A 25,951-nucleotide genomic window follows, 5' to 3' on the forward strand; every position below is an offset into this window, starting at 1 on the left:
TTTTGTGTTTTCTTTTCTGGCCACATAACAGCCTCTGTGTGAATGTAAGACTCCTTGACATAACATTGGGATTGGGCGGGGCTACACTTTTGGCTTTAGTGCTCAAATATTATGACAGCATGGGAACTATTTTCTCCCTTTTACCTGTCCTGCTTTGCATTTAGCTCTTTCCCGCTCATCCTAACACACAGACTCTTCAAGGCCCCGAGAGTGAGATGTTGTGTGCCAGCGTGATTCTTTATCCACTGACAGGAGGTTAAATGTGGAAACAGGACCTGTGCTTCTCTCTCTCCCGCTGGAGCTCTTTCTGGAAACAAAACAACCCAAATAAGGAGATCAGCCACGTTTGAAGAGAGAGTGAGTTGAGAGGCCAGACGTTGGACTGGTGGTTTGATAGGGTGGAGTATGTGTCTGGGAGAGTGATAGTCAGGGAGTCAGGATGGAGTGGACGCAGAGTGGTGAGTGAAGGAGCAATGGATGGAGAGAGAGGATGAAAAGCGTAAGGGAGGGGTGAGGACACGGGAGGAGGAGGAGGGGGTGATCAGAGACTGGAGGCAGGTTCTGTTGTAGCTTAAATAACTACCCATATAGGGCTCAACTCTCCATCTCTGTGCACAACTCTGTCTGTCTCCTTCCTGCTTTCTCTCCCTCTCCGTCTCTCTCTGTCTTTCTCTATTTCTCTGCAGCTTTGTTGGACTCCAGCTCTCTCCAGTGCTGCACATAAGACGGCCTCTCCTACATCTCAACACAATAACTGGAGGGGCACAACCTGCACTTTTAAAGCTGCGTTTTAACATCTCAAAGAGGGACATCCAACCAAGCAGTCACCATGGAGGCCATCAAGAAGAAGATGCAGATGCTGAAACTGGACAAGGAGAACGCCATCGACCGGGCGGAGCAGGCGGAGACGGACAAAAAGGCAGCGGAGGACAAATGCAAGCAGGTGAGAGTGAAAGAGGGGAGCAGGAAGAGATGAATGGGTGAGATGTGATGATGAAAACACAGAAAGAATTACACAGTGTGGTTTTAAATCAGCTGCAAAAATGCCAATTTAACAGCAGTATTAAAGTTGTTAGTAGGATAACTGGCAGACAAACAGGACAATTTGGTTGGCTGCAATTAATAGACAAAAAATAGTGCTGTAGAAAGAAATCCAAACCTAGACTAAGGCATACTTCAGGTTTTCTTAAAGGCTTGTTCTCCATCCAGCTCTTAAGCTAATCACAACACTGATACATACCAGACATACCTTTAAGGGAAAAGCCTGTAAACACTTTTCACATGTATTTATACGACATTCCTCACAGCTAATTGGCTGTTTTACCTAAAATATCTGACCTTTTATCCATCCATCGCTCAAAGACTTGATGATAAATTAAATATGGGACAGTATGTGCAGCACAAATAAAAAGGTCATGCAACACTCTCAGGATAAGCTCTCCAAACTTTATAGTTTCTATTTTGTGCTACATGATCTTTCAATTACGTAAATTCCAGTTAAATTCATTAACCAAAAGCAGAAACAATTTCAGGCATCGTTAAATGCAACAACCCCTAATCATGATGTTTGACTGAATGTGCCAAACTGGAGCAAAAAACATCACACTTACCAAACCACTTTAAGATAAACTTAGAAAACACATTTATTCTTATTACATCGAGTGTCAAATGAAGCTCTAACCAACACAAACAGTTGTGGTTTACACCACATTAGCTGATGAGACCACCCAGAATCAGGATTTGGTCTTTGGGGAGTAAAAAGTGGTCTCATCCCTCTTTTCAGAACAAGTTTAAAGAGAGTTATTATATCTGTCTGCCATAAAGCCTGTTTGAGAGGTGTGTCCAACACAAGAGACAACACACACATTATAACGATGCAAATGGATACACATAGCGACACACGCACACACATTAGGCCCAGGCGTCTGTGTGTTCTCACTGATAACTGCTGTATTTTTAGACAGAAGAGGAGGATGACAGTGTGGAATTCAGAGGGATTATCAGAAGTACTTCATGGGCTCAGAGAGGAACTCTGATTAGGGGGAACACTTAACACGGAGTGTGCGTATGTGTGTTTGTGTGTGTGTGTGTGTGTGTGTGTATGTGTGTGTGAGATAGGGAGAGAGAGAAAGAGAGAAAGAAAGAAAGATTAGGCTCTGCATACCAGGGTTCATGTCATGAGAGACTGATAGCAAACCATTACCATTTAAATGTTTCCAAAGATCATAAACACAACTGGGCTCCCGTCAGCCACTGCTGCTTTATCGCTAGTCTGAATTCAAGATAGATTACAATGGAATTAAACAGCACATAAAAGAACAGAACTGAACTGAAGTTGGTAGAATAGCACAGAATGTAACAAAATGAATAGAATAGATCAGAATGTTACAGAACAGGATAAAATAAAATAAAAGCTGTGTCCCAATCCAGGGGCTGCATCCTTAGAAGGAGGCAGTCTGCGGAGGATGCGCCATTCATAGCCTGCATAGACCGCTAAAGCCGAACTGAAATGAAATGGTCTGTTATACGGAGGATTTCCTGTTTGCGTCACCAGCTGTTAACACCCTAACCCTTGAGTCACCAAATGCCGCTCCCGTCGCCTAGCAACAGGTACCTAGCGGGCTAACTAGCTAGCATAACTAACGTCACGTAACTTAACCTTTCATTTTAAAGATTTGTTTCAACAGGCCCTTTGGTTTTTTTAAACATGTGTATGGCTCGCGATTTGATTGAGTTGAAACCAAAAACGTTTACATTTAAACGTGTATTCCTAGGGCCGCTTGAGAGTCTGCCATCTCGTTTGAATTGGCGCACAATGAATGTTGGGATACTTGGGCCGTGAAGGATGCACCCGATGGATCCTGCATGGCCCAGGAAAAAGGAGGACGCAGTTGTCGGCCACATCTGAAGGAGCTTTTGAAATGGGACAGCCTTTGATGGGCTTCTGTGACGCAATCGTCCTTCAAGTACGGCCTTCGAAGGCTGCAGCCCCTGGATTGGGACACAGAACAACAGAACTTGATAGTACTAAACTGAACTGATTAGCATAGAAACAAGCATAGAAACACACTGAACAGAATGTACAGTAGTATAGCAGTGCCCAAAAACGTTCATGCCAAAGTGTGAGGGAAATGTGTAAAAACAGAAGGCCATTATAGATTTTGAATGCTAAAACAGTGATCAGAGACAGTGCAGTGAACTGGACTAACTGTCTGTCCTGTTGTAGCTGGAGGACGAGCTGCTGGACCTCCAAAAGAAGATGAAGCAGACTGAGGACGAACTGGACAAATTCTCAGAGGGCCTGAAAGACGCTCAGGAGAAACTGGAACTGTCTGAGAAGAAAGCTGCAGACGTGAGTGACAGTCACACACTCATACTGTACATGACACACACACACACACACACACACACACACACACACACCTGGGTCTTGCTTAATTTGTCTGGCATGTAAATGTCCTACACAGCAATAATGAGTCATTGAATCCTCAGGAAGAGTTTGAATATTGACAAGAGTCTCCTGCTCTTGTTGTTAATTACTCGCTTTTTCCGACTGACACACACTCATGTTGCCATGGGCACTACTGAAAACCAGAGGCCACTTTTCCACAGCTGGACGGTTTCTAAGTCTGTACCAGCTGTGGGTTTACTTTGATCATCGGTGATGGTTTGGAGCACTTCAGAGACTGTTACATTCCTGTGCAGCCAATCCTGAGAGATGAATAGATGGATAAACTGTAACCTCCTCACCCAAACACACACAGATGCAGACTCATGTTCTCTTAACAAGGAAACCAGGGCAGCAGAGGTCAGCAGACAAGCTGCACTGTTGTTCATCATCATCCCTGTTAACCACGCCAGTTTAACCTTACAGTTCAAACATGCATTGAAAGTAGCTCCCAGGGATCATAAAGCTTATACGCAGTGTGACAGTTGGCACAGTTTTTATTCACACAAACTTTGTTATCATTACAGCAGCATTACAAAAGAATCTTGATGTTCGCCTGTCTCGTGATTGTCAGCATGGATACACTTTGTATACAATATAATGTAGACGTTGGTCTGCAGTGTTAAAGTACTGTATTTTACAAGTTAAATTTTGGGGCACTAGTACTTTCCTTGAGGATAACGATTCTATGCTACAACAAACTTATGCTTCACTACTTTATGAGAAAATATTGTAGTTTTTACTACATTTCCTTTTTTTCTAACAGCACATATGATGAACTTGTAAAATATGATGCATTTTTATCTACCCAATAGTTCATAATAAAGTTCAATTTTGCTCCAACTCAACCACACAAAGCAGTAAAATTCTACTTCAACATACAGTATATGCGTCAGTAATAATAATTAAATAATAAATATATTAAAATTTCCAAGTAACATACAAAAATATACTTTTCCATTGAACATAGTAGACACAATAAGGTACACAGACAAAAAAACTGAATATTATGGAAGTTAGACTTTATCTGCTGTACTTGACAAGATACTAATATCAAAATTTGGTTAATAAAAATAAAAGAGTCCACAATTTACAATAAAATGACTGCTCAAAGCCTAAATGGACTCCAGAAAATAAAATAAACAGTCAATTAAAAGGCTTATATAAAATCTATCCCCTCCTGAAATTTTAACGAATGAGCTGAAAATCTTGGAAGTGTTGGACTTCCCCTCAAATATTTAAGTTTCTCCACAGCCCAACATTGCAACAGTCTATCAACCCAAAATATGCTAGCTTGGTCTATAAATGTGCTGCTTACTTTACAGAATCCAAAAATGGAGTGATACATTTTCTTACTCCTTCTGATACTCTTGTATAGTCGGGCATGTCCAAAGTAAAGAAGCTGCAACATTTACACCTCATTTGATACACGCTGTAGATCAGGTGTATCTCTTAAGGTTATAGGATGGTGTAAAAAGGTTAATGTACAGTATAATTACACATTTGTAGCCTATAAAGCTAGTTTAACTGGGTGTTATAGTTTGGACTTGTTATTGTAAACTCATACCCCGTCATTTCAGAAACTATTATCTACTAATGATTCATTTGTTGCAGCTACAATAGTTCAACAGATAGTTCAATAATATATAACATAATATTACAATATCACAGGGACCACTTTACAGGTTTGTTTAATTATTATTATTCAATAACGAAGCCACTTTTTTGAAACTTTCCACACAGTTTACCAACATGCAGTTAATCTCACATGTATGAATGACTTATTGATTCCATTTTGAGTGAAAGCTATGAAAAAATGATTCGCAATTTGGATCAGATAGTCTTCTATTAAGTGTGTGGAAGATGAGGAGCTTACTTTACACTTATAGATTCTCACTTTCAAACTAGAGGAACACTGTCTTCACTATAGACAATTTAGTGGACATAATTCAGCTCCTTCTCAAGCCACAACAGTCTTTATACATTTGGCTTTTTTCTCATATTTAGTTAAACAAAGGTGTAAGGTTCAAGGTGTAAAGTCAGTGAAGTTCTCTTTTAAGTTAACTTTTTAAAGCAGAACATTTCGCTGTCATACTATTTTTACACAAACTGCAGTATTTCTATATTGAGCCAGTAAAACATCTTCCAGCACTAAGGTATCTCATAAGAATCATGTTATAAATGGATGACTTTGTCCTCTATTTTAGACACAAACTAACTGTAGTTTGTGGGAGAATTTGTATACACAAATAGTTCATTTCAGTAAATGTAGCGTAACATTGGAGAAGTCAGCTTTCCCCTGTGGCTAATCATCTGCAATCTGGGGAAAAAGATCGTATTCGAGATTGTTGGCAACACCGCAAACCACAGCCCTGTATATCTGTCAGTGGTGGGTCCTCCAGCATTTGTGCAGAGGCGCGTGTGTTTACTCGTGTGTGTGTGTGTGTGTGTGTGTGTGTGTGTGAGAGAGAGAGAGAGAGAGCGAGAGAGAGGAACTCAAAGTTTAACAAAGTCCTTGTTAGGGAGCCAAATATGTCCAAGAGAAGGCTCAAATACTGATCATACCAGCTAAGCAGTGAAATGCCACTTAAGTAACAGCAGCTCAGAATCCAGTCAGTCATTCCAATGAGATTACTGAGCAAACTGTGCAGGAAGAAGCGTCATGAAAACATAAAACCCTCCCAGCTTCCACAGAGACGTGGTATTGTTTGAGCCTTGTGGAGGATATCCCCGGGAAATGCACTGTTGTACTACACACAAAGAGAAGGGAAGTGTCTGACATACAGACACAGAGAGTGAGGCTGAGACACGCTGGATTATCCTCACGCTGTGACTAAATAAACTCTTGGAACTGTTCTGAGAAGACTCGCATGTAAAGTGGGTCAAGGAGGCCCCTGGAAAAAGTTGTAGTTCAGGTTGTGGTTTGTGCCTGACAGATGTAGCTGCAGCTCCTGGGTGTGGAGTTCAAGAAATGCAAGTTTTGTAAAAATGTTTGTGCACTGTGACCTATTTTATTTGCATTTATTCATTATGTAGGATCACCATGGATATTACCACAAAACAACTTTTGTTCCTGGGGTCCACAGAAAAGAAAACAAGATTAAACATTCAAAACTACACATTAGACTATCTTAAGGTGGCTGCACACTGCCCAGACAAACACCAACCAACACTAACTGTTGGGTCAGTGTGCACCGACAAGTTGGTGTTGGTTGGATTGAGTTGTTCGAGTTTAACGTACCCAGTCGGGTTTGGTGGAGTCGTGGAAAGTCAGACCAATGTCCGCCTTTTCCCAAACAAACCGCAATATTCTGAGAGTGCGTTCCCTTGACAACTGGCCTATACTCGCGTGCGGACCATCAGTATGCCCGACCTTCGTCAATGGCAGTTGGTTTCCGGAACATTCTAAAGACTGCAACCAACTGCCAACTTTAGCATGTTGAGGTGAGGTGGGCATTTTCACCTCATTTGCCGTGTGCAGCAACCTTTAATTATCTTAGTTTAACTTTGAGCAGTCTTGAAATCCACCGACTATCATCTGAAGGAGTGACAGACAACTTTTCAGGGCTTCCTGTGCAGCCAGCAGTACTTCGGGCAATACTTCCTTGCGCTGCATTGTTTACAGTCCGACAAGCAACTTGAGAGGCGAGAATGGAGTTGGAGTTGAGACACAATGTCTAAGAGCAGATAGTTAGCTGCATGTGCATGCAGATGTCTGTTTATAGAAATTAATAAAAAGCCGTATCGTCATCAGATGACTGTTGACAGGAGCCAGGATGGTGTTATGGTAAATGCATTCGTCTCCTTTTCCTGTCCACGTGGACTGTTATTCCTGCATGCAACCAAAGCCTGCTGATGCGTGATTGGTCAATACTACTTGGACTACAAACGCATTACAAACAGAAACCAGAACATACCAAAATGCATGCATTTTAATGCAGAATTTGTAAATAGAGATTAAACTCAAAGTTAATGCTTCAAATATAATCCATCCTCACATACAAAATGTCACATATAGCCTAAACTCGGTTCTTAATTTTTTGTTAAAACTGATCCTATTAGTAATCTGGGTGTGTTCCTGATGCGCCCCATAAAGCACATCTGGTGTTATAATAATTATGTCTATCACTGGTGTGTGTAATAGCTGTGAGTACAAGTATGAAGGTTTTCTTGTGGTACAAATGTTATTATGTACTACCCTACACACTGACATTTCCAGCCAGGGAAGCTGCTCTACTCCACTGCCATAAATTCCCCTCCACATGTCACTCATTAGAGGCAGCAGTCAAGTCATTACACATCTGAATTCACACACAGAACAGGACCAGACTGGAGACCTGGAGGGGGCTGGGAAAGCAGAAGAGTGAGCCAGAGATTCCCAAAAGGCAGGCGGTGGTGATTCATAAAAAAATTGTTCCTGTTACGCGACTATCAGTGCTGTTGTTTATGTCATCACAGCTCCCTGTCAACACACAGAGAGTCTGTTTTAGGAGGGTTAGATCATTATATTAGCATAAAGGCTGCAGACATCTTAATTTGATGTGGGTCAAAGAGGGTGCCATCCTGTTTGATAACACCATTCCCAGCAGCAACAGTTACTGTTTCAGGGGAAAGCTGGACGGTGGGGTCGGCCGGGCAGGGAAAGCAGAGAGCGGGCAGGGGGGGGGCTCTGGTATGTGAGGAATGCAGCTAAGGCAAACAGAAAGCCCCACACTCCTGCGTTTAATGAAATCAATGCTTCCAGCTTTTCCGGTGCAAGGGGGCAAATCAGACATAGAGGCTCAATCAACAGATGTCAGTGATTGGGAGATTTTCTTCTTCTCGGTAGGACAGCAGGAGGGAATTTGGAGCCGAACTTGAACTGAAGCGAGCCATGCAGAGATTTGATGCTCCGCTTGCTCATCGAGGAAACATGTTTGCTCACAGGCCGCTCATGTGAAAGGAAACAGAGAGGGTAAACACAGGCAGGGCTGACAGGGAAACATGGAAGATGAGGCATTAATGTGATTTACACCCACACAATAAACATCATCTGTATGCAGGCAGGTGGAGGATGATGTTTGCCTACTCCTTTTAGACAAACACTCAAACTGTTCCCCATGAATAAAAATGTATGGTGCGTATTTGATGCTGTTGTAAGAAGTCACTAAACAGAATTAAATCAGGATAACAGAAGAAAGTCAATTGTAAGGATCAGGATATATTCACTTGAACTCAATTTTGAGGATGACTTTGTCATATACAAATTTATATACCAGTGTATTTAGATATTTGTATTCTACTCATTCTAAGATAAGTGACATTACTTTGATTAATATAATTATAATTTAACTGTTTGTGTAGCCAGCGAGCTCTACAGCCTTTCATTCCTTATAAAAGCATACATTACAGACAGACGCTGTGAGTTGTCAAGAAACACAGACCTTTATTTTGAAATATTGTCTACAAAGCTTCCAAGAGCACTGAATACATGAAGTCTGAACTAAACGTTTTACTGTAAAATTATGCACAAGACATATACAGTTATGTGCAAGTGCAGTCATAAACTTTGGTTTTAATGTTACACTGAGGGGCATCATATGCCATTATTATACATCATATAATTAAATGATGCTGGGTTATTACATTCAGAACTAATATTGAGATTTCCTAGTCAAAAAGATAAGATAAGCTTTACATCAGCTCATATTTGTTTTTATATAATCAAATATTTCAATAGGGGAAAAAATATATTATAAATATTGTGAAATTACAAATAAATTCACAAAAAAAAAAAGAAATTTACACTTCAGAGCTCTCAGAAAGTAATAATAACCTTTATGACATCATTGGTGTTTCTGTAACCCTTCTGCATTTTTGTACTAACATGCTCTGCATATAGTATCTCCTAATATTGTCAAATAAGATGTTCTCGCTCTACACAGAACAACATATTCACTTTTGTAGCTTGAGATTCTTAAAGGGGCAAAGTGATGCTAACTTATCCCAGAACCTGTGGGCAATGTAACCAGGAACTGATGTTACCAGCTGGAATTGATTTAGCTATTTTGATGGCTTTTTAGGTCTGTGTGTATAAAATGTGTTTGTATAGCAGAATATTATGAAGCCTCAGATAAGGATCAAAATCTTTTTCTTCCCTATACTAATTCTAATTGAATATAATTAATTTAAACTATTTTAATGTAATGTAATGTAGGTCTGTGGGCTACCATGTCTGGATGGTGCAAAAGGAAACAGTCAATTTTATAATGACATTGTCAAAGAAACTTTTTAAAACTGTGGATTGGTCATGTCATTGGCTATCTGCTTATAAAGTCTGTATCGGGGCGATACTGCTGCCTCTATTAAATGTTGGAATTTGTTTCAACATTCATTAAATGCAAGATATATATTATGTTGTCATGCTGAATGGAAACTTTTAACTTCAAACTTAAGTCTGTCAAGGGAGCTTTCACTGTCAGATCAGGTTGGAGCTGGTTGAAGTTTGTGCGTGACATCTAACCTTATGGGCACGGCGCCTGTACAATAACTGAAAGTAATTCATCCTGGCTTTCCTTTTTCTTTTCAAAGTCTCATAGCAGTGATCACATCGGTCACAGGGATCAGCTTTTACACACACACACACACACACACACACTGTAGGACACATGCCCCGCCCTCTCTGACCTCATCATGCCGATCATCTCTCTCCTCCTCCGGCACAGTCTGGCGCTCTCCGCTCTCTTCACCGCTCAGCTTTTTTAATCCTCCTCCTGAAACTCAAAGTGTCCGGACCAAAACTGCAACATTCCCGAGGACAACTTTCTGTACTGCTCATGAACCTATCAGCCCTACAAACCTGAAGAAACACTTGGAGAACACCTGGACACTGCTACTTCCTGGTTATATAACTTTTTGTTGCACTTGAACGCCTCCTTTACATTCCAAAGACTTTGGCCCCGGACGGAAATTATTAGTATTTTCTTTAGAAATCAACGATCCAAGTCGTTTTTCCTTCTTTAAATATAACCCTGACCAAGCAGAAAGCAGTAACCTACTTTTTTTTGCACAACCTAGAAATAGTCTTAATCGTGTTTTTTTTCTACGTGTAGTCTTAAATTAAGTGACCAAACAGACAAAAATGGCATGTATGAACTCTCTGGATGCTGTGAAGAGGAAGATTCAGTGTTTGCAGCAGCAGGCCGACGACGCAGAGGACCGGGCTCAAGTTCTACAGAGAGAGCTGGACAGTGAACGGGAGCTCCGAGAGAAAGTGAGGCAATCAAATCTTCTCATTTTACGTCTTTTCTCTTTGTTATAAGTTCGTCTTTTTTGCTTCGGGCTGCTATCATCCGTCAGGCTAGAACTATATTGTATTAAGTTCTTTATATTCACGTCTCAGGCCCTAAAAAAGTCTCATTAGTTCGCGTCATTGATTCATTCGCGGGCGTGATGGTGCCACAATGCAAGGCGTTGGTCTTCAATGAAAAAAAGTTTGGATTCCTGCAGGTCTGTGCGCATGCGCAGTGATGAACGACGTGCAGGCCGCTACTGTGAATAGTGTGGACCACGTAGACAGCGTTTAAGCTATTTTGCTAAATCAATTAAATCTATCAGACAGACTAAATCACTTCTTATAAATACAAATGCTTTAATACTTACTTATTTTAACGTAGTAACTACTTTTTAATTAGGTGTTAGCAGCCTTAGCACTGCCAACATTTGGATTAAGCGGATAATGTGACTCTCCTGGTAAATCTACTTTTCACACACTTTAATGACTTGCTCAGTGACACTTCAGCAGGGTGGATGTGTGCCAGCAACAGCTGTGTGGTTTCAGCGCTGCAGTACCGCACCATGCCACCCTGCCTCCAAGGATGATGGGAAAATAAAGAGCTAAAAGTAGGAAGCCTACTCTGTTATTATGGAGTCTATGGGTAGTCTGGAAAATGTGCCATCTTAAACAGTCGCTTGATTGATTAGTGGATCAACCAAAACTGCTTTGATCATGACTTAATCTATAAGGAGTTTTTTTTAAAACATAAATGGCAAAAAAAAAAAAAGTTTTCATTTGAGAAGTACATTTTCAGGTTTTGCACAGTTTTGCTTACCTTCAATCTCTAAATTCATCAATAATTCTTAGCTGCTGCCCCAGTTTTCACATCTTCATGTGTTTACTTTTCAGCCTACAGTATCAGCAGCGGTTGCGCAACTCTAACTGTAATAATCACAATTCATTGTCGAAGTTACACAAGTGTGTAGTTTCCCTAAATTAGACGAATGGATGTGTCGAAAGAGTGTTCGCCCAGCTGTGTCACCTGCCTGTCTCTTGACTTGGCCCACATCAGAGTGATGTAGCTTTACACAATAAAGGTAGATATGAAAAAAATGCTTCCCAGCACAGTTAGGTAACAGTCTTGACTTGTTTCTCGTGCTGCTTTATGACATACGGTGCCATATCCTTTGCATAGGAGCTGGTTAATGACAGGACAAGCAGACAGATTGAAGGAGAGTGGGAGGGGAAGGAGTGGCTGTAAAGATATGGAGCTGAGATGATGAAAGGAGCGGGCCTTGTGAGGGACTTACCCCTTTGTTACAGACAGACTATTAGGTAACAGGGCACCTTTTTCATTTGACAAATAGGCATCTGACAGCTTATGGGTAATTGCTTTGATATGAACTTGTAGTGACATCAGCTGTGTTATTAAGGTTTGTTCTAAAACAATTATTGTCATAGTTGTCTGCTTGTCACTACATGTCTAGGACATAACGTATTACAATGTTATTTCAATTTCACAGCCTGTTCTTTACTATTATGTTTGTTTTGTACAGTGAAATCATGATTTCAAAGGAGGATAGTAAATCAATGGATGAATTGTGTTAAAGAAGTAAATATTTATATCTCCTCTTTTGGGATAGTAAGACACAGATCACAGATTTTTAATGCTTATTTAGAGTACGGTGTTTTTTCCCACACAGGTTACAACATGCACAATAACTAACTGCTTAAGGGCCAAATTTAGTGACACATGCACATAAGTTGTAGTAAAACCTTATTTTATGGAGTGAAATGGTATATAATGGTATAAAACAAGAACCTAATATATTAGTGCAGCATATTAATGCTAAACAGCAGATTTAAATCAGCCCTCAATCTGCAGAGTGCATGTGTTATATTTAGGAACAACTTCCCTAAAAAAGCAGTTTCAGTTGTCGCATATCTCCCTCTGCATTCAAAGTCAAACAGAGCGGTGCAGTTGTGCAGTGGGCTTGGTGTGGTCCCATATGTGAATAATTAGGGCAACCTGGAGTTGTTCCCCAGCACAAAAACTCTTTCATTGGAGCACGGGGGAGATCAAAACAGGAACCGTGCTGAGTTTGTTGAAGTAATGAATCATTGTTTGAAAATGCGGAGGCATCAGAAGAAACACTAGGCCTCATCACTCACTAAAAAAAGCTAAATTAATTGCTCCATGTTATTTCAAGTGTGGTTTTAACGCCTCTGGAGACGTTACTCAAGCGCTCAATAATGCTTTAAGGCTCTGTCAGATTGCACAGACATGACACAACCTTAAGATGTGTTTCATGCACAATCACTATTCTCTATGAGCTGTTCCTTTTTATACCGTTCACAACAGTTTTCTTGTTTGGTGTTAAAAGGTTCAGAGTTGAGAGCGAGGCCAAGATAATCATTTGTACACATTGATGTGGGGTTTTTTTAGACTAAATAGAAACTTAGTTGATAAAAAAATAATTCAAATTATGATAAAAGACACACAAAGTATTGAATTAAAAACTTAAAAAGATGTATTTCCTTTTTTAAAGTGGAAGTTTTTGTATTTTAAGTGCAGCACTGTCATGTTGTCATTAGACAACAAATGGTTGCTATGGTGATAATAAGGTGTTTTACCAAAAAGCGTGCAGAAATACCCTGTGACACACCGATCCATTTATAAAACTAGATAAAGAGGAAGTGGGACTACCCGCCTCTGTTGTATCAGTGTTTGTGAGCAGATCCTCTCAGCTGCCCCTCCCAGGATGTCGTCAGCCGACTCTGGTCCAGCACTTCCTGTCTTTTACTCCCAGCACTTCCTGTCCCCAAGCTCCGGCCCCGATCAACAGGAAGATTAGCGTGTAGTGGACTGAGCGTTTCTGCACGGGTGTATGTAGGTTCCAGTCAGTGGCGTACAACATCAGTGAAAGTTTGATGCTTTAACAAACATATTGTAGATCAAAAGTGTCTCTGTATAATTCATTGTTTGTATTCACGTTACCATAATGATATTATAATGGATTTGGTGGTCACACAAGTTTCTTTCTACATACAGTAAATGAAAGCTCTGCTTGTTTTACCCCACTTACATCTCAATTTGGAAGTTAATTGTAGGAAATTATTAAGCCCAACTCCCCTCAGCTCATCAGTCTGTCAGAATGAACCCGAGGTATCATCTGTTTGCTGCTTGGTGTGGTCAGCGGATTCGAAGGTTTTCTGCTGGGCCTGTGGAAAGAACTGCTTCCTGGTTTCACTGTTTTCTTTGGGCTTTCTTCCTGGGAATAGCTCAACTTTCCAAATATAACTGCCACATGTTGATACGTTTTGGCATTGATGGCGTTCAGGGGAAAACTCCCATGTTAGTGGCTTGTGGCTAAAGAGAATATGTAGGCCAAGGTTGCAGGTTCTCGGCCAAGCAAGGAGTAGAATATATTTGGACAGTCTGTGCTAGCAAAGGTAGCTATGCTATAATGTCATTAAGTAGCTTTTAGAGAGTGGAACTTGAACACACATGAACTTTCTTCTTTTATAGATGCATGTAAGGTTCAGTGATATTCATGCTTTGATGTTATTTTTGTCAAAAACATCTCTGCATCTGTTAGCATATTGATCCTAATATTGAAACATATGAACACTTCGATTGCAAGAGTAAACTGCTGCTCTTAAATCACCTCTTAAATATTTGTTCACCAGACAATTAAATATCTATGAGGTTTTTTCAAAAATGTATTTTTAAGTAAATAATCAAAACTACGAAAGAAAACTGTCCTAATCCTGTAGAGTTACTTAAAAGGCTCACTTCCCATTATATCTTTGGATTTCTCTGAAGGGCTTTTCTGCATTGAGACTGACTGGAAGGCTAAAACAAGCTCAAGATCTGTCTGTCTAAATAAGATCTTTTAATACACACAAACTGTAGAAAACTAGTGTCGAATAACACTTAGCACAGAGCTCATTGTGATGCTTCTCTGGAAGTTTAATGACACTCTTTTACATATCATATCTCATGACAGGCTGGCTGTATGCAGATGTCTTTGCATGCCAAATCTTTACGGTAACACAGACACACATTCACAGTGAAAATAGTGTGCAGCAGTGTCAGGAATAACTTCCCCTGAACCCCAACAGCATTGTGCAACTCATTAGCCCACTGCCCTGGAATCAGCCAATAATTAGGTTCCTCTTTCACTTGTCCTTGAGCCTGTCTCTAATACATGTTATACTTGCAGGTATTTAAGTCGCTCCCAGTAGAACTGTGCTGTATCTTCAAGTCGAGCTGTAGACTGTTTACCAACTAGAGGCTGAGGACGTTATCGAGTGAACCGCTGACAGGGAGGTGATGGAAAAGCACCCTTGAAGCTAGAGCAGCAGCTGGTTAGCTTAGCGTGGTTAGCCTGAAGTAGCATGAAGATTTGAAGCGGCTAGTCATGCTCTGTCCAAAGATTTTAAAAAAATACAACTTCCAATAACCTCTTAAACTCACTATTAATTGTGTTATATCACTGCTGTGTGAAGAGCTTTACTGAGTGTTGTTGTTAATGTGCGGTTGCTAGGCAGGCAGTGGCTGGCTGGCTCATAACCCCCTTTGAAACAACAAAGAAGTGTCATTTTTATGGTCAGTTAAATTAATTAAACAAACACAGTAAAACTGGCTATTTAGGGAGCTTTAGAAGTGCTGAAGTTTGATTTTGCTACCTTTGAACAGAACCAGGCTAGCTGTTTCTGCCTATTTCAAGTCTTTGCGCTAAGCTAGGCTAACCGGCTGCTGGTCGTAACTTTACTTTTCGAGACATGAGAGTGGTATTAACCTTCTTGTCTCAACAACAGAGAAAGTAAGTACATTTCCCAAAATGTTGATGCCTGTGCTTTAGCAAGACGCAAACAGCTGTTAAGTAGCTAGCTGTACTGAATACTACCCACCTCTTAGAAAGCACAGGTGTTAAATATTAAGCTAGCTTGATAACAGGGCAGCTACTACATCCAGTATTTTACATATATGTGTGTGTGTGTGTGTGTGTGTGTGCGCGCGTGTGTGTGTGGCTGCCACAATCTTCCTGATAGTTCACCACAAACATTCTCCATAGTTTGTTTTACCATATAAGGCGGTGTGCGTCCCTGGCAGCCTAAGAATGCAAAGTGGGTGCTAAAGGAAGGGGCACGGCCGCAGACAGAGACACCACCAGCTCTGAAAGAAAGAACAATCAGAGGGAGGAAATGAAAGGATGTTTGGCAGCTGACTTCCTGTTGCTTTTTCAAGGTCCTCTTTTAAAAAGTGATGTTAGCGTCTACTCTTAACCTAGAGGCACTCAGTTGATGTCACCTTTACCTCAACAATGCGCTCACTTTTGTGATATTTGTGCACATGCTCTGAATACTTTCCAAAGTGTTGCTCTCCTTAAAGCATTGTTTCAATGATTTTCTTAAGCTGCAGAGGTATTTTCAACAGCACCTTCAGGATTTACAGGACAAATTCTTCTCTTCTGCCGTCATGGCTGAGTGAATTAGAGGCATGAGAGTATGTGCTGTATGTTTGCAAGCCTTTTTACTTCACACAAGGCTGCCTCTGTGTATAAGGGGATCTCCACCAACCTGTTGTTGTGAAAAGAAGATAAGACATCAGGTTGCACTCAAATGTGACGGTAGATCTACTACAACCACGGTGGTATTAACTTTGGTTTTTGTGTTTGCGTGTTGCCTGACAACACACATTATACAGGGGAGGAAACTCGCTGGTTGCTAGCCGCAATTATGTGTGTTTGAATGAGGCAGAGATTGACAGAATGAGAGTGAGTGTTTGCATGTTTGCCGAGCGTGCGCGTGTCTGGAGGTACATTACAGCGTCTGCTGTGCCAGTGTAGCTGACCTGAAGCTCATGAATAGCACGTTTGTTTGGGTGCAGACGGTATTCTCCACAGCACATTGGTTCAGTCAGGTCGAAGGAAGTAACAATATCTGTTATTTCAGGCGCTGGTTTAATTCTACTCAACGTTTTCCCACCAGTGTCGACAGATGCAGACCTGTGTTAAGGACATTGCTGATGAGATTTCAAGATGTTCGACCGATTTATGACTTTTCATTCATTCTGCGTCGGTTAGGGTGCCGGCTGTTTTAAGACGTGTCAATGCTCGTCGGGCAGACATTTCCTGTCTCATATCTTCGGCTTCCCCTGGCAGCTCTGGGTGCAGGAGGGCAGGGCCTGAGAGAGGACAAAAAAAACATGGAGAGAGGTGGAAAGACTGAGTGACTAGTCAGCAGTCTGAGATGACATGGAGACGAGAGGGAGAAAATCTTACAAATTAGTGAAGGGGCCTGTGCCAGCTGCCAACACAGAGGAAACCATGCTTTCATTTCCTGAATATAGAGTCTATGAGAGAATGGAGGAATAACTAAACCTTATAACTTGTTTCCATTCAGCTTTTCGTCTCTTCTTTGTCTCTCTTATCTTGTCAGATCTGTCGCAGGATGACTCACCTACCTGTAGGCTCAATTGCAGCCACTTTTACTGGTGATCTGACTGTCAAAGTGACTTCTGGACTGTATGACGAGCTAATGAGTCACTGACCTACTAACTGCTGCTCTGCAACTGCTCACAGAATAATGTGTGTTTGTCTAAGAAATCCCCAGCTGCTTCGCTTTAGAAACAGGGAGTCAACCTGTGTGAGCACTCCGGGCTGGGTTTGTAACCGTTCGATAGCGAACTGTTTGAGCTGCCTGCTTGTAAACTTGCATTTTAACTGTGTGTAGAAAAAGTGAGTGGGGCCGGTTTTCAGTTTGAAAGCGGCTCTCCAGGAGGTGGTGCTTGGATAAACTCTCCGGCCAACAAAGAGGAAATGCCTTTATAGTCGTCTGTTTGCTCTCTTCTTCCTCTCTCGGCCTTTGTTTACTAAGGGCAGATGAGAAGAAGACCGTTTGTCTGGCCTGCTTGGCCGAGTTGTGCATTCACAGTCACAGGAAATTGAGTTTTGGTAAACGTTTCATTCAAATCTAAAGTACGGCGATCTTCAGATATTAAAAAAGGATTTCACTTTCCAGCCAGAGTCAGCAGTTAGAAGTTGTGTTCATTACAGATAGGCCTCACTGAAATGACCTCCAGCTGTCTCCGTTTCACTTATTATTCAGCAGAAAGACTCGACTATTGATTTTTGAAACATGAGCAGCCCCAGAGACGTCGAGAATAGATTACAGTATCTCATCTGCTCATCTGGGTACAGATGGAGTTGAATGTATTTTATTTCACTGGCAGTCAGATTACTTGACACAGATTCAATCTTAGTGTGATCATGAGTTTATTAACGGAACACAGCCTAACCAGTAAGGCCAAATATCTACCAACAGTCACGGCATGGTATAGCTTATATTCTGCATATAAAACCAGTCCTGTTGAGGATGCTCATATAGCTGCCTCTCCCCCAACATGGATTACTCAATTCACTGGTGCACATCCACAAGCCTTTCTTAGGTAATAGCTTTTAAAAAGAACTAAATGTTGTCCACTTGAGCATGACTAACAAGCCTGATTTTAAACCCTACACATGTTAGCAGTGTTAACTGAATCTATAGACAACACTGAGTCCTAGGAACTGAACTTTGACCCCTGTGTTGTTTTCTTTTATTCCATTTTGTACATGGTCTTACATAGAGCTTTACAGGCCATAAAACAGTACAAATTCAAATATGAAATTTCAACTTTTTATAATATTAATTTGCTTTGTTCTGAGTGGATGAATTCACATCTTTCTTATAGTACTTGTCCTTTTTTATGTTCACATTTCCGTGTCCGGCAGTGGACTTCTCTCCACGCTCTGCCCTCTTTGCGCCTTTTTTCGTTTCTTCCTGTTTTATAGTTGGGAAGTGGGGGAAGGGGTGACCAGCTTGGATGATTTAAAGTTGAATGAATGAATGACTAAATTTCGCTCTTCCCTCCTCTTTTTCCCCTGTTAGGCTGAGGGTGATGTAGCAGCTCTGAACCGTAGGATCCAGCTGGTGGAGGAGGAGTTGGACCGAGCTCAGGAGAGGCTGGCCACAGCGCTGCAGAAACTGGAGGAGGCTGAGAAGGCGGCAGATGAGAGCGAGAGGTCAGTTTAAGTCAAATTAAATGAGGCTCAACCTAAATAGTCTTTCAATTACCATGTTCTTTTTAAGGTTATGTTGGAATCATTGAATTCTGTCTTTCTCACGCGATCAGAGGGATGAAGGTGATCGAGAACCGAGCAATGAAGGACGAGGAGAAGATGGAGATTCAGGAGATGCAGCTGAAGGAGGCTAAACACATCGCTGAGGAGGCCGACCGTAAATACGAGGAGGTGAGAATTTGACCGCCCAAACTGACATCCCTTAAATTTTGATTTTTTCCACTATTCAGACATCTAAGTCTTTAACGTGTTTCCTCCCAGGTGGCCCGTAAGCTGGTGATCCTTGAGGGAGAACTTGAGAGAGCGGAGGAGAGGGCCGAGGTCTCAGAATGGTAAAACCTGTGATCACACAAACACCAGACCAAAGACACCCTCAGCTGTTTGTTGCTCCTCCATTAACACCTAAGCTGTCTCTCTCTACAGTAAAGCCTCTGACCAGGAGGAAGAGCTGAAAAATGTGACCAACAACCTGAAGTCCTTAGAAGCCCAGTCTGAGAAGGTGAGTGTGTCATGTGAGAGATTTACAAGACCATTACTTGACCTTTCAGTAGACGAAAATTCAAAGATCTTCCAAAATAGTAATTTCATTTTTGGGCAGGAGAAAATGCAGCAGACTGTCCCAAACTTTCTATTTTTACCAGGTTGTTTTCAAAACACGCTTTATGTGAAGCCTGTGCGTAAAGCTGGCCACACATTGTGAGTAGAAACCACTTGTTTATGAAGTAGGGAAGTTTTGCTACGCCCAAAGGCATATGCTTCTGTTCAAAATACATTAGTAGGAATTTATCCAACCATATTCTCTAATATTATAGCAAAGCTGACTTGTTGTTAATGTAGTTACTTTCTTTTTCGTTCACAAATACACAACCTAAATATATACAGCTCTACGCTGAATGCCAGGTCTGGCTCTCAGCACATACGCATCTTCACTTCCTTGTATCCTATCATTAAGGCCGGACCAGAGGACAGTAATTTGAGCGAGCCGTCCTTAGGGAGGGATACCACATCACCAAAGTGTTGTCTCAAACTACCTCCACTGTAATTGTGTATCATCAGGCCCTACTTACAACACAACCGTTTATTTTCCCCTCAGGTTGTTTAGATGAAAACATGAACGCATCAAGAGAGCAAGACTAACCTCTTTAAGCCGTGTGTGCAGTAACTTATCCACCACATGACAAATTAGTTGTTTTTAACGCATGTTTTAGGGCCGCATGAGGCGTTTAAATGTACGTGAAGCAGAAACCTGCAGCACATTCTTCCTGTTTGCTACGTTAGATTCCTCCCCAGGCACAGACAGGCAGTATGACAGCATGCCAGGCTCACCACATGACCGCACTCCTTCTGCAACACACGCCTTTGCTTTGTTCAGTTACGTCTGCCATGGTTGGCATCGCAGCAGCACAGCTTGTTCCCAGGCCAGGCCAACACCTCGTCTCCTTTGTGTCACTTCTTACTTTTCACTGGCAATTATAATCCTCGGATGAACGCGGAGAGTGTGTTTGTTCTTATCGTGTGCATTTGTAGGTGAAAGCATGTGTGAGCATGTTTTTATTTCAGCCGCTGATTGGGTAATGTTCTGTGTTCTGTGTCTCTGCCAACAGTACTCAGAAAAAGAAGACAAGTACGAGGAGGAGATTAAAGTTCTGACAGACAAACTGAAGGAGGTGAGTTCAGGATTGTTGTGATCCCAGAGCAGAAGGGAAGAATCACCCAAAAACAGCTCCCTCTTGTGACATTAGTACACACTTTCAGCATACACATCCTTTTGTGTTACTAAAAATAAACACAGGTACTTTGCATCACATTTGGGTTGCGGTGTAGGTCACATACAATGAAAGGCATCTCTAAATAGATTCAGGCCAGAGACCTATTTATGTATTTAGCTGGTCATTCATTTTTTCAGCTTAATATGTGCATGCATGAATCAGAAACCTAAGTCCTTTTAAGTTTCAAAGTTACAGAAGGGTTTTTAAAAAACATTTAATGTTGAATTCACTGCGTTATAGCTTGTTAGCATTTATAGCATCTTTAACACACCGTGTCTCTGTATCTTTCAGGCTGAAACGCGTGCAGAGTTTGCAGAGCGATCAGTGACCAAACTGGAAAAATCCATTGATGACCTGGAAGGTATGAGACCAGTACAGTTCACGCATCATAATGCTGCAGATCGCCTACTTTTATTTGCACTAAAATATGCATTATTTGGCAAATTAAGGCCTATTAAACTAGTCAATAGCATGACTGAATATTAAATGAATAAACTGTAATCAAGGCCTTAGGATGCGTTCAGGGTCAGTCAAATAGGAAACATGCTTTATGCACACATGAATAAAAAAGTGCGACACTGCAACAGTGTCCTATTTCAGGAACACTGGAAATATTTCCTGTGGAAAAGAAAGGCTTCTCTGCCAAATGCATGGAAACTCCTTACCTAAGACAAGCTAATGAAAGACCCCTGTTTCTGAAGGAGGACTACCGCCATGCTGCAAAGAGGACAGACTGTGCTCTGATGTTTCTGGGTCAGCATTATTTAGCTGTAGAACCACATGCAGCTGAGTTTACACAGTTATCGGAGCCCTTTTATGAGACATCCAGAACAGGTTTAAATGCTCTAAGCTCACCCTGCAGAGAGGCTGCAAGCGTAATTAGACATGCATCGTTCTTTCTTCCAAGCATTTCTGCATCTTTAAAAAGCCTGACCTATTTTTTTGTCCTCTCCATCCTCCCTCTGCTCTTTACCTCCATCCTTCTCTCATTCTTACCCTGCTTTTGGCTTGTTTGTGTCGCTGCTGTCCTCTGCACCTGCCCGCACTTCCTGTCGACCTTTGACCTCCAGATGAATTGTATGCTCAGAAGCTGAAGTACAAGGCCATTAGCGAGGAGCTGGACCATGCCCTCAATGACATGACATCTCTGTAGATGCTCTGGCATCTCTCTCTCTCTCTCTCTGTCGCTCTCTCTTTCTCTGCCTCTTACTTCCTGTTTCCTGCCTCATGTTGAATTTTCAGACTCTTCATCTTTTCTCTGTGGATCAAATGTGCCTTACCTCCATCATGCAGAATTCATTAAAAAATTTTCTCTTTCCTAATTTACAGCTTTTGTCTCTGTTTTTAATTGATTGTACGAGCTGTATATAGAAGTAAAACTTTTGATGCCAGTTTGCTCTTGTGAAAATGGTTGTTAAAATCGACATACATCTCATAATCAGCAAGTTTATGTGAGACAAGGTGAGATCTATTCTGGTTTTTGAGTGAATTAATGAAGTTTGCAATCCCCTTTGACCCTCTAAAACAATATTTTGGTTTTTAATCTAACTCCTTTTTGATGGTTCCTGATACATTAAATCATGACGTGTGTCCATAAAGTGAAAGTCTTCTAATGAATACATACTGTAATCTACTAACAGTCTTTAGTCCGCAGTTTATGCATGGCAGGCACAGCAGTGTGGTTGGATTTTTGCATGTAGCACAACCTAACCGAGATAGTTATATGCAAAACATCTGTTCAGTAAAACAGTGCATCGAGCTGTTTTGCAGTGGATGCTGTGTGACAAACCTGTAAAGGAGATTTAACGGGTATAATATTTTCAGAATTTGCTGATGCTTGTGGCTTCACCGTGTCACTTTTCTTCCTCTCTTCAGAGAAATTATCAAGCGTCAAAGAGGAGAACCTGGGCATGCAACAAGTCCTGGACCAGACCCTGCAGGAGCTGAACTGCTTATAAACACAGAGAGGAAGCTGGAGAGGAAGAGATCGTCATGTAACATTCCTTCAATGTACGACTCCATTCCACATTTTGGGCTGTAAAATCCTTATTCCCTGCCTAAAGGGGAATTAACTTAACGCTTGTCCCTTAATGTTTTTTTTATTTTATTTTTCAAAGGCACAACTTTCTTTCTTGGAAAGTCATATTTGACCATATCGCTTCTTTTTTATCTGCCTTTGATTACAGAAATTCTCCCCATAAATGTTTTTTTGACCACTTATTTAGAAGGAACTGGCAACAATGCACCCAAAGAAACCTCAAATTTGGTCACTGAATCGTTTAAACTGCTATTTTTATGCACACACATAATTCCCTGTCTGATTAATTGAATACATACCCTGAAAATAAAGTTACATTTCGCTGAAACTACATAAGTGTGGCTTACGGTGCCACATAGTGGTGATATGAAGTTAGTCTACAGTTTGTTTTTCTGATCATTTTGAACCACTTTAAGAGGCTACAGGTTAACAGACAGTAAATGGTCTGAACAGTATCCCCCTACAGCATGACAGTCAAATGGACAGGTGACCTGATGGATAGCTTTCATTGATAAATAAACACATTCTTACATTTAATTACAAAGCAAAGCCTCCTCTGCCAATCCCGTTACCCCCGAGGCCGACATGCTGAAGGTGCACTGAATATTTATCTTAGTGTGGGAATCTGAGCAGAACCTGGGAGCTGTGCCTGAACAGTATGAACACTCATGTGCTTATCTGAGCTGTACTACCTTTTCTAAAGCTCAACCTGACCAATGACACAGTCTGCATCGATGCCAACAATACGCCATAATGTAGCCAATATTTACTAGATTTACAATACTTTGTATTACATGAGCGAGCTAAAGCCCAAACCACTGGAGGCTCAGTCAAGTCTTATCAACCATGGATACTTATTGTATATAGTAGAATAATGTTAGGTATGTGAGAAATTGTATTGCATTGATTTTTGTTTTGTTTCATTCACACCACTTATTTTTGCCAGGGGAACTCTCAAGACCAAAGAACACACATGACGCAGACAATAAATTCTTAAACTGTTTTATTTTTGTTTGTGATGGTCACCGTGGTTTCATCTCATGCCAGGGCCATGAGACCATTTTTAAATATTTCATTCACCACCCCTCTCTTTGTCAACCTAATAAATGTTTTACAGAAATCATGACTCATTTGACTTTTTGTATTTTGATCAATAAAATCAGGTTTTACTTATCAATTAGGTTTTACTTACAATCAATAGAAGAAGTAAAATCAGAAAGTGCTTTATCACAACGGTCTTACACATATTTCAATCTGTGCACCCTGGAATGCCTGCATTGTTAAGATTTAAGTTATCTTTTATCTTTGATCTCCTCTCTTTCCAATGAAACCCTATTGAAGGAATTACATTTCACTCCAAATTATCAAGATACATATCGAGGTGTTTGTTCCTTTGAGGATCCAAACACTTCGAGATATGGAGTGTGAGGCTCAGACTCATTTATTCATGGTCCATTCTGCTGCCTGTCATGAGTGTTTCCACATTTCTGCTCAGGTGTATTTCTTTCTGAAGGCACAACCTGGGTAGACAAAAATCAAACATTGCGTCAGGTAAAAAAAAAAAGTAAAAGAGCTATAAATAAAACCTTCACTTTTTAAATTCTTTAATGAGCAATAAGAGAAGTAACACTTAAAGGTTTTGTGTCATTTTTCTCACCTTGAGTTAGTCTGCATTTGCCTCCTCCAGGTTGGCAGAGGATTATAGAGCATCCTGCACAAGGTACCACTGTCTGAGCATGGCTGAAGATGGTGGTGATCCTGTAGCAGCCTGAAACATATTTAATGATAAATGAGAACTTGCAACTTGAAAGTAGGCTACATAATTATTTAATAGAGCAATAAAACATGAGTGAGGAGAAAGAGAGATGTGTGACGCAGTCCTTACCTGTGCATTTGACATCCATGAAGTAGGAGTTGGGACTTTGCACCAACCTCTTCTTCTTGTGCCTTCTTCTTTCCGCTGCTAAACTCGGGTGCATCAGATCCTTAGCGAGCTGCAACCAAGACATACCATTGTCAATTAAAAAATATCCGTTATCTTTCTGTGTTTGATTATTACTATATATATATATATATGTATATTTTTACATCGTCGTTGGTTTAATATTTTTTGTTATACTTTAACACCCCCTACAGTCTGATGAATGAATTGCTACTTAATTCAAGTGCACAGACATGTCCAGGCAAGTCCTGCCTCATTCCTTAAAGATACACCTGTATACTGAATACAGACTGTGATTTACTAACACATTTAAACATATTCACACGACACATCCCACATATCAACTGATATATTAACCATTTTGAATCTATTCTGATATAATGTCGTGTTTATCAACTAAAAACAAACTACTCAGTTCTCTAGCTGTTCAACGGGTCGTTTCTAACCACAAAAAACACATAGCAAAAGAAAAAAAAGATTTTAACTTACAGGCATTTTTGCTCAGATCTTTCAGGAAGTCGCCCGATGTAAATACGATGTAGTTATAGGTTTGACGTCCACGATCAAGTGTTTCTCTCTCAACTGAATCAGCTGTTATTGATGTGATGATGGTTTCAATTTAATACAAGGAGAGACCGAGAGGAGGAGTCTTTCTCTCCAGGGGAGGCACAACAGAAAATAATTTACCGGCCGAATTGTTCCATGTTTAGAACGTAAATTATATTTTCAGAACAAAGATTCCGAGTAAATTATGGATTTAATTGTTTAGACAACTATTACTCAGTAGTTTTAAAAGTAAGCCTTCATTATGCGGTATTGACAGAAAAACCCTTGGGGAAAAAAATAAAAAAAACCTCTGCCGACTTTTAAACATTAAAACATGTTATTGTTGTAATTGTTCTCTTTTATATACATACATATTTAACTGTAATTTCTGCACTTTGATTGGTTTATACTGTTTACTGCTTATTGTCTTTGCTATTGTTTTTAACATGTCAAGTGTCTTTAAGTACTTTTAAAGCCCTATTTAAATAATTATCACTATTATTAAACTGCCGTTAGGCTCCTAGAAATTACATCTAATACATAGATAAAATTAAATACTGTGTCTTATTTCGATGGACTAGACAACACCACTCACACTTCCGACTAAATGTTTAATATTAAGAGAACACCCGTCTCTGTAAGATGTTCTTGTAAGGGAAGCTAACAAATCGTTGAGTCCGGGAGACCTTAGACATCGAAACGAGCAAACCCAGCGGAACATTGAGAGCCTTTCGGAGCCACGACGACAGAGATGATTGACAGCTGATTGGACCAAAAGGCAGCTCACAAGCAGTGACGTCACTGTCTGTACAAGGGCGGAATAT

General features: G+C 40.6%; 2 protein-coding genes across 5 annotated transcripts; one reads left to right on the plus strand and one right to left on the minus strand.

Moving 5' to 3' along the window:
- Positions 1–604: 604 nt before the first annotated feature.
- On the plus strand, positions 605–23,759 carry tpm4a (tropomyosin 4a). Of its 4 annotated transcripts, none has more exons than XM_069679860.1 (9): positions 605–943; positions 3,227–3,352; positions 18,642–18,775; positions 18,886–19,003; positions 19,094–19,164; positions 19,256–19,331; positions 20,437–20,499; positions 20,893–20,962; positions 21,672–22,470. In XM_069679860.1, the coding sequence occupies exons 1-9, from the start codon at positions 830–832 to the stop codon at positions 21,752–21,754; spliced, it is 855 nt and encodes a 284-aa protein (XP_069535961.1). In that variant the 5' UTR covers positions 605–829; the 3' UTR covers positions 21,755–22,470. The 4 variants fall into 4 exon arrangements, with proteins under 4 accessions (XP_069535961.1, XP_069535959.1, XP_069535962.1 ...); XM_069679858.1 differs by lacking the exon at positions 21,672–22,470 and adding an exon at positions 22,477–23,759 and having other exon boundaries at positions 610–943; XM_069679861.1 differs by lacking the exons at positions 605–943; positions 3,227–3,352 and adding an exon at positions 10,143–10,700 and having other exon boundaries at positions 21,672–22,469.
- LOC138607283 (small ribosomal subunit protein eS27-like) lies at positions 23,547–25,190 on the minus strand. The gene is made up of 4 exons (XM_069679862.1): positions 25,071–25,190; positions 24,525–24,633; positions 24,297–24,407; positions 23,547–24,159 (listed from the first exon to the last, which is right to left on the minus strand). The coding sequence occupies exons 1-4, from the start codon at positions 25,074–25,076 to the stop codon at positions 24,131–24,133; spliced, it is 255 nt and encodes an 84-aa protein (XP_069535963.1). The 5' UTR covers positions 25,077–25,190; the 3' UTR covers positions 23,547–24,130.
- Positions 25,191–25,951: the final 761 nt, after the last annotated feature.

Source organism: Semicossyphus pulcher, unplaced genomic scaffold (genome assembly GCF_022749685.1).
Source record: "Semicossyphus pulcher isolate SPU_LCO1_2020_fin unplaced genomic scaffold, fSemPul1.0.p SCAF_4, whole genome shotgun sequence".
Lineage (NCBI taxonomy): Eukaryota > Metazoa > Chordata > Actinopteri > Labriformes > Labridae > Semicossyphus > Semicossyphus pulcher.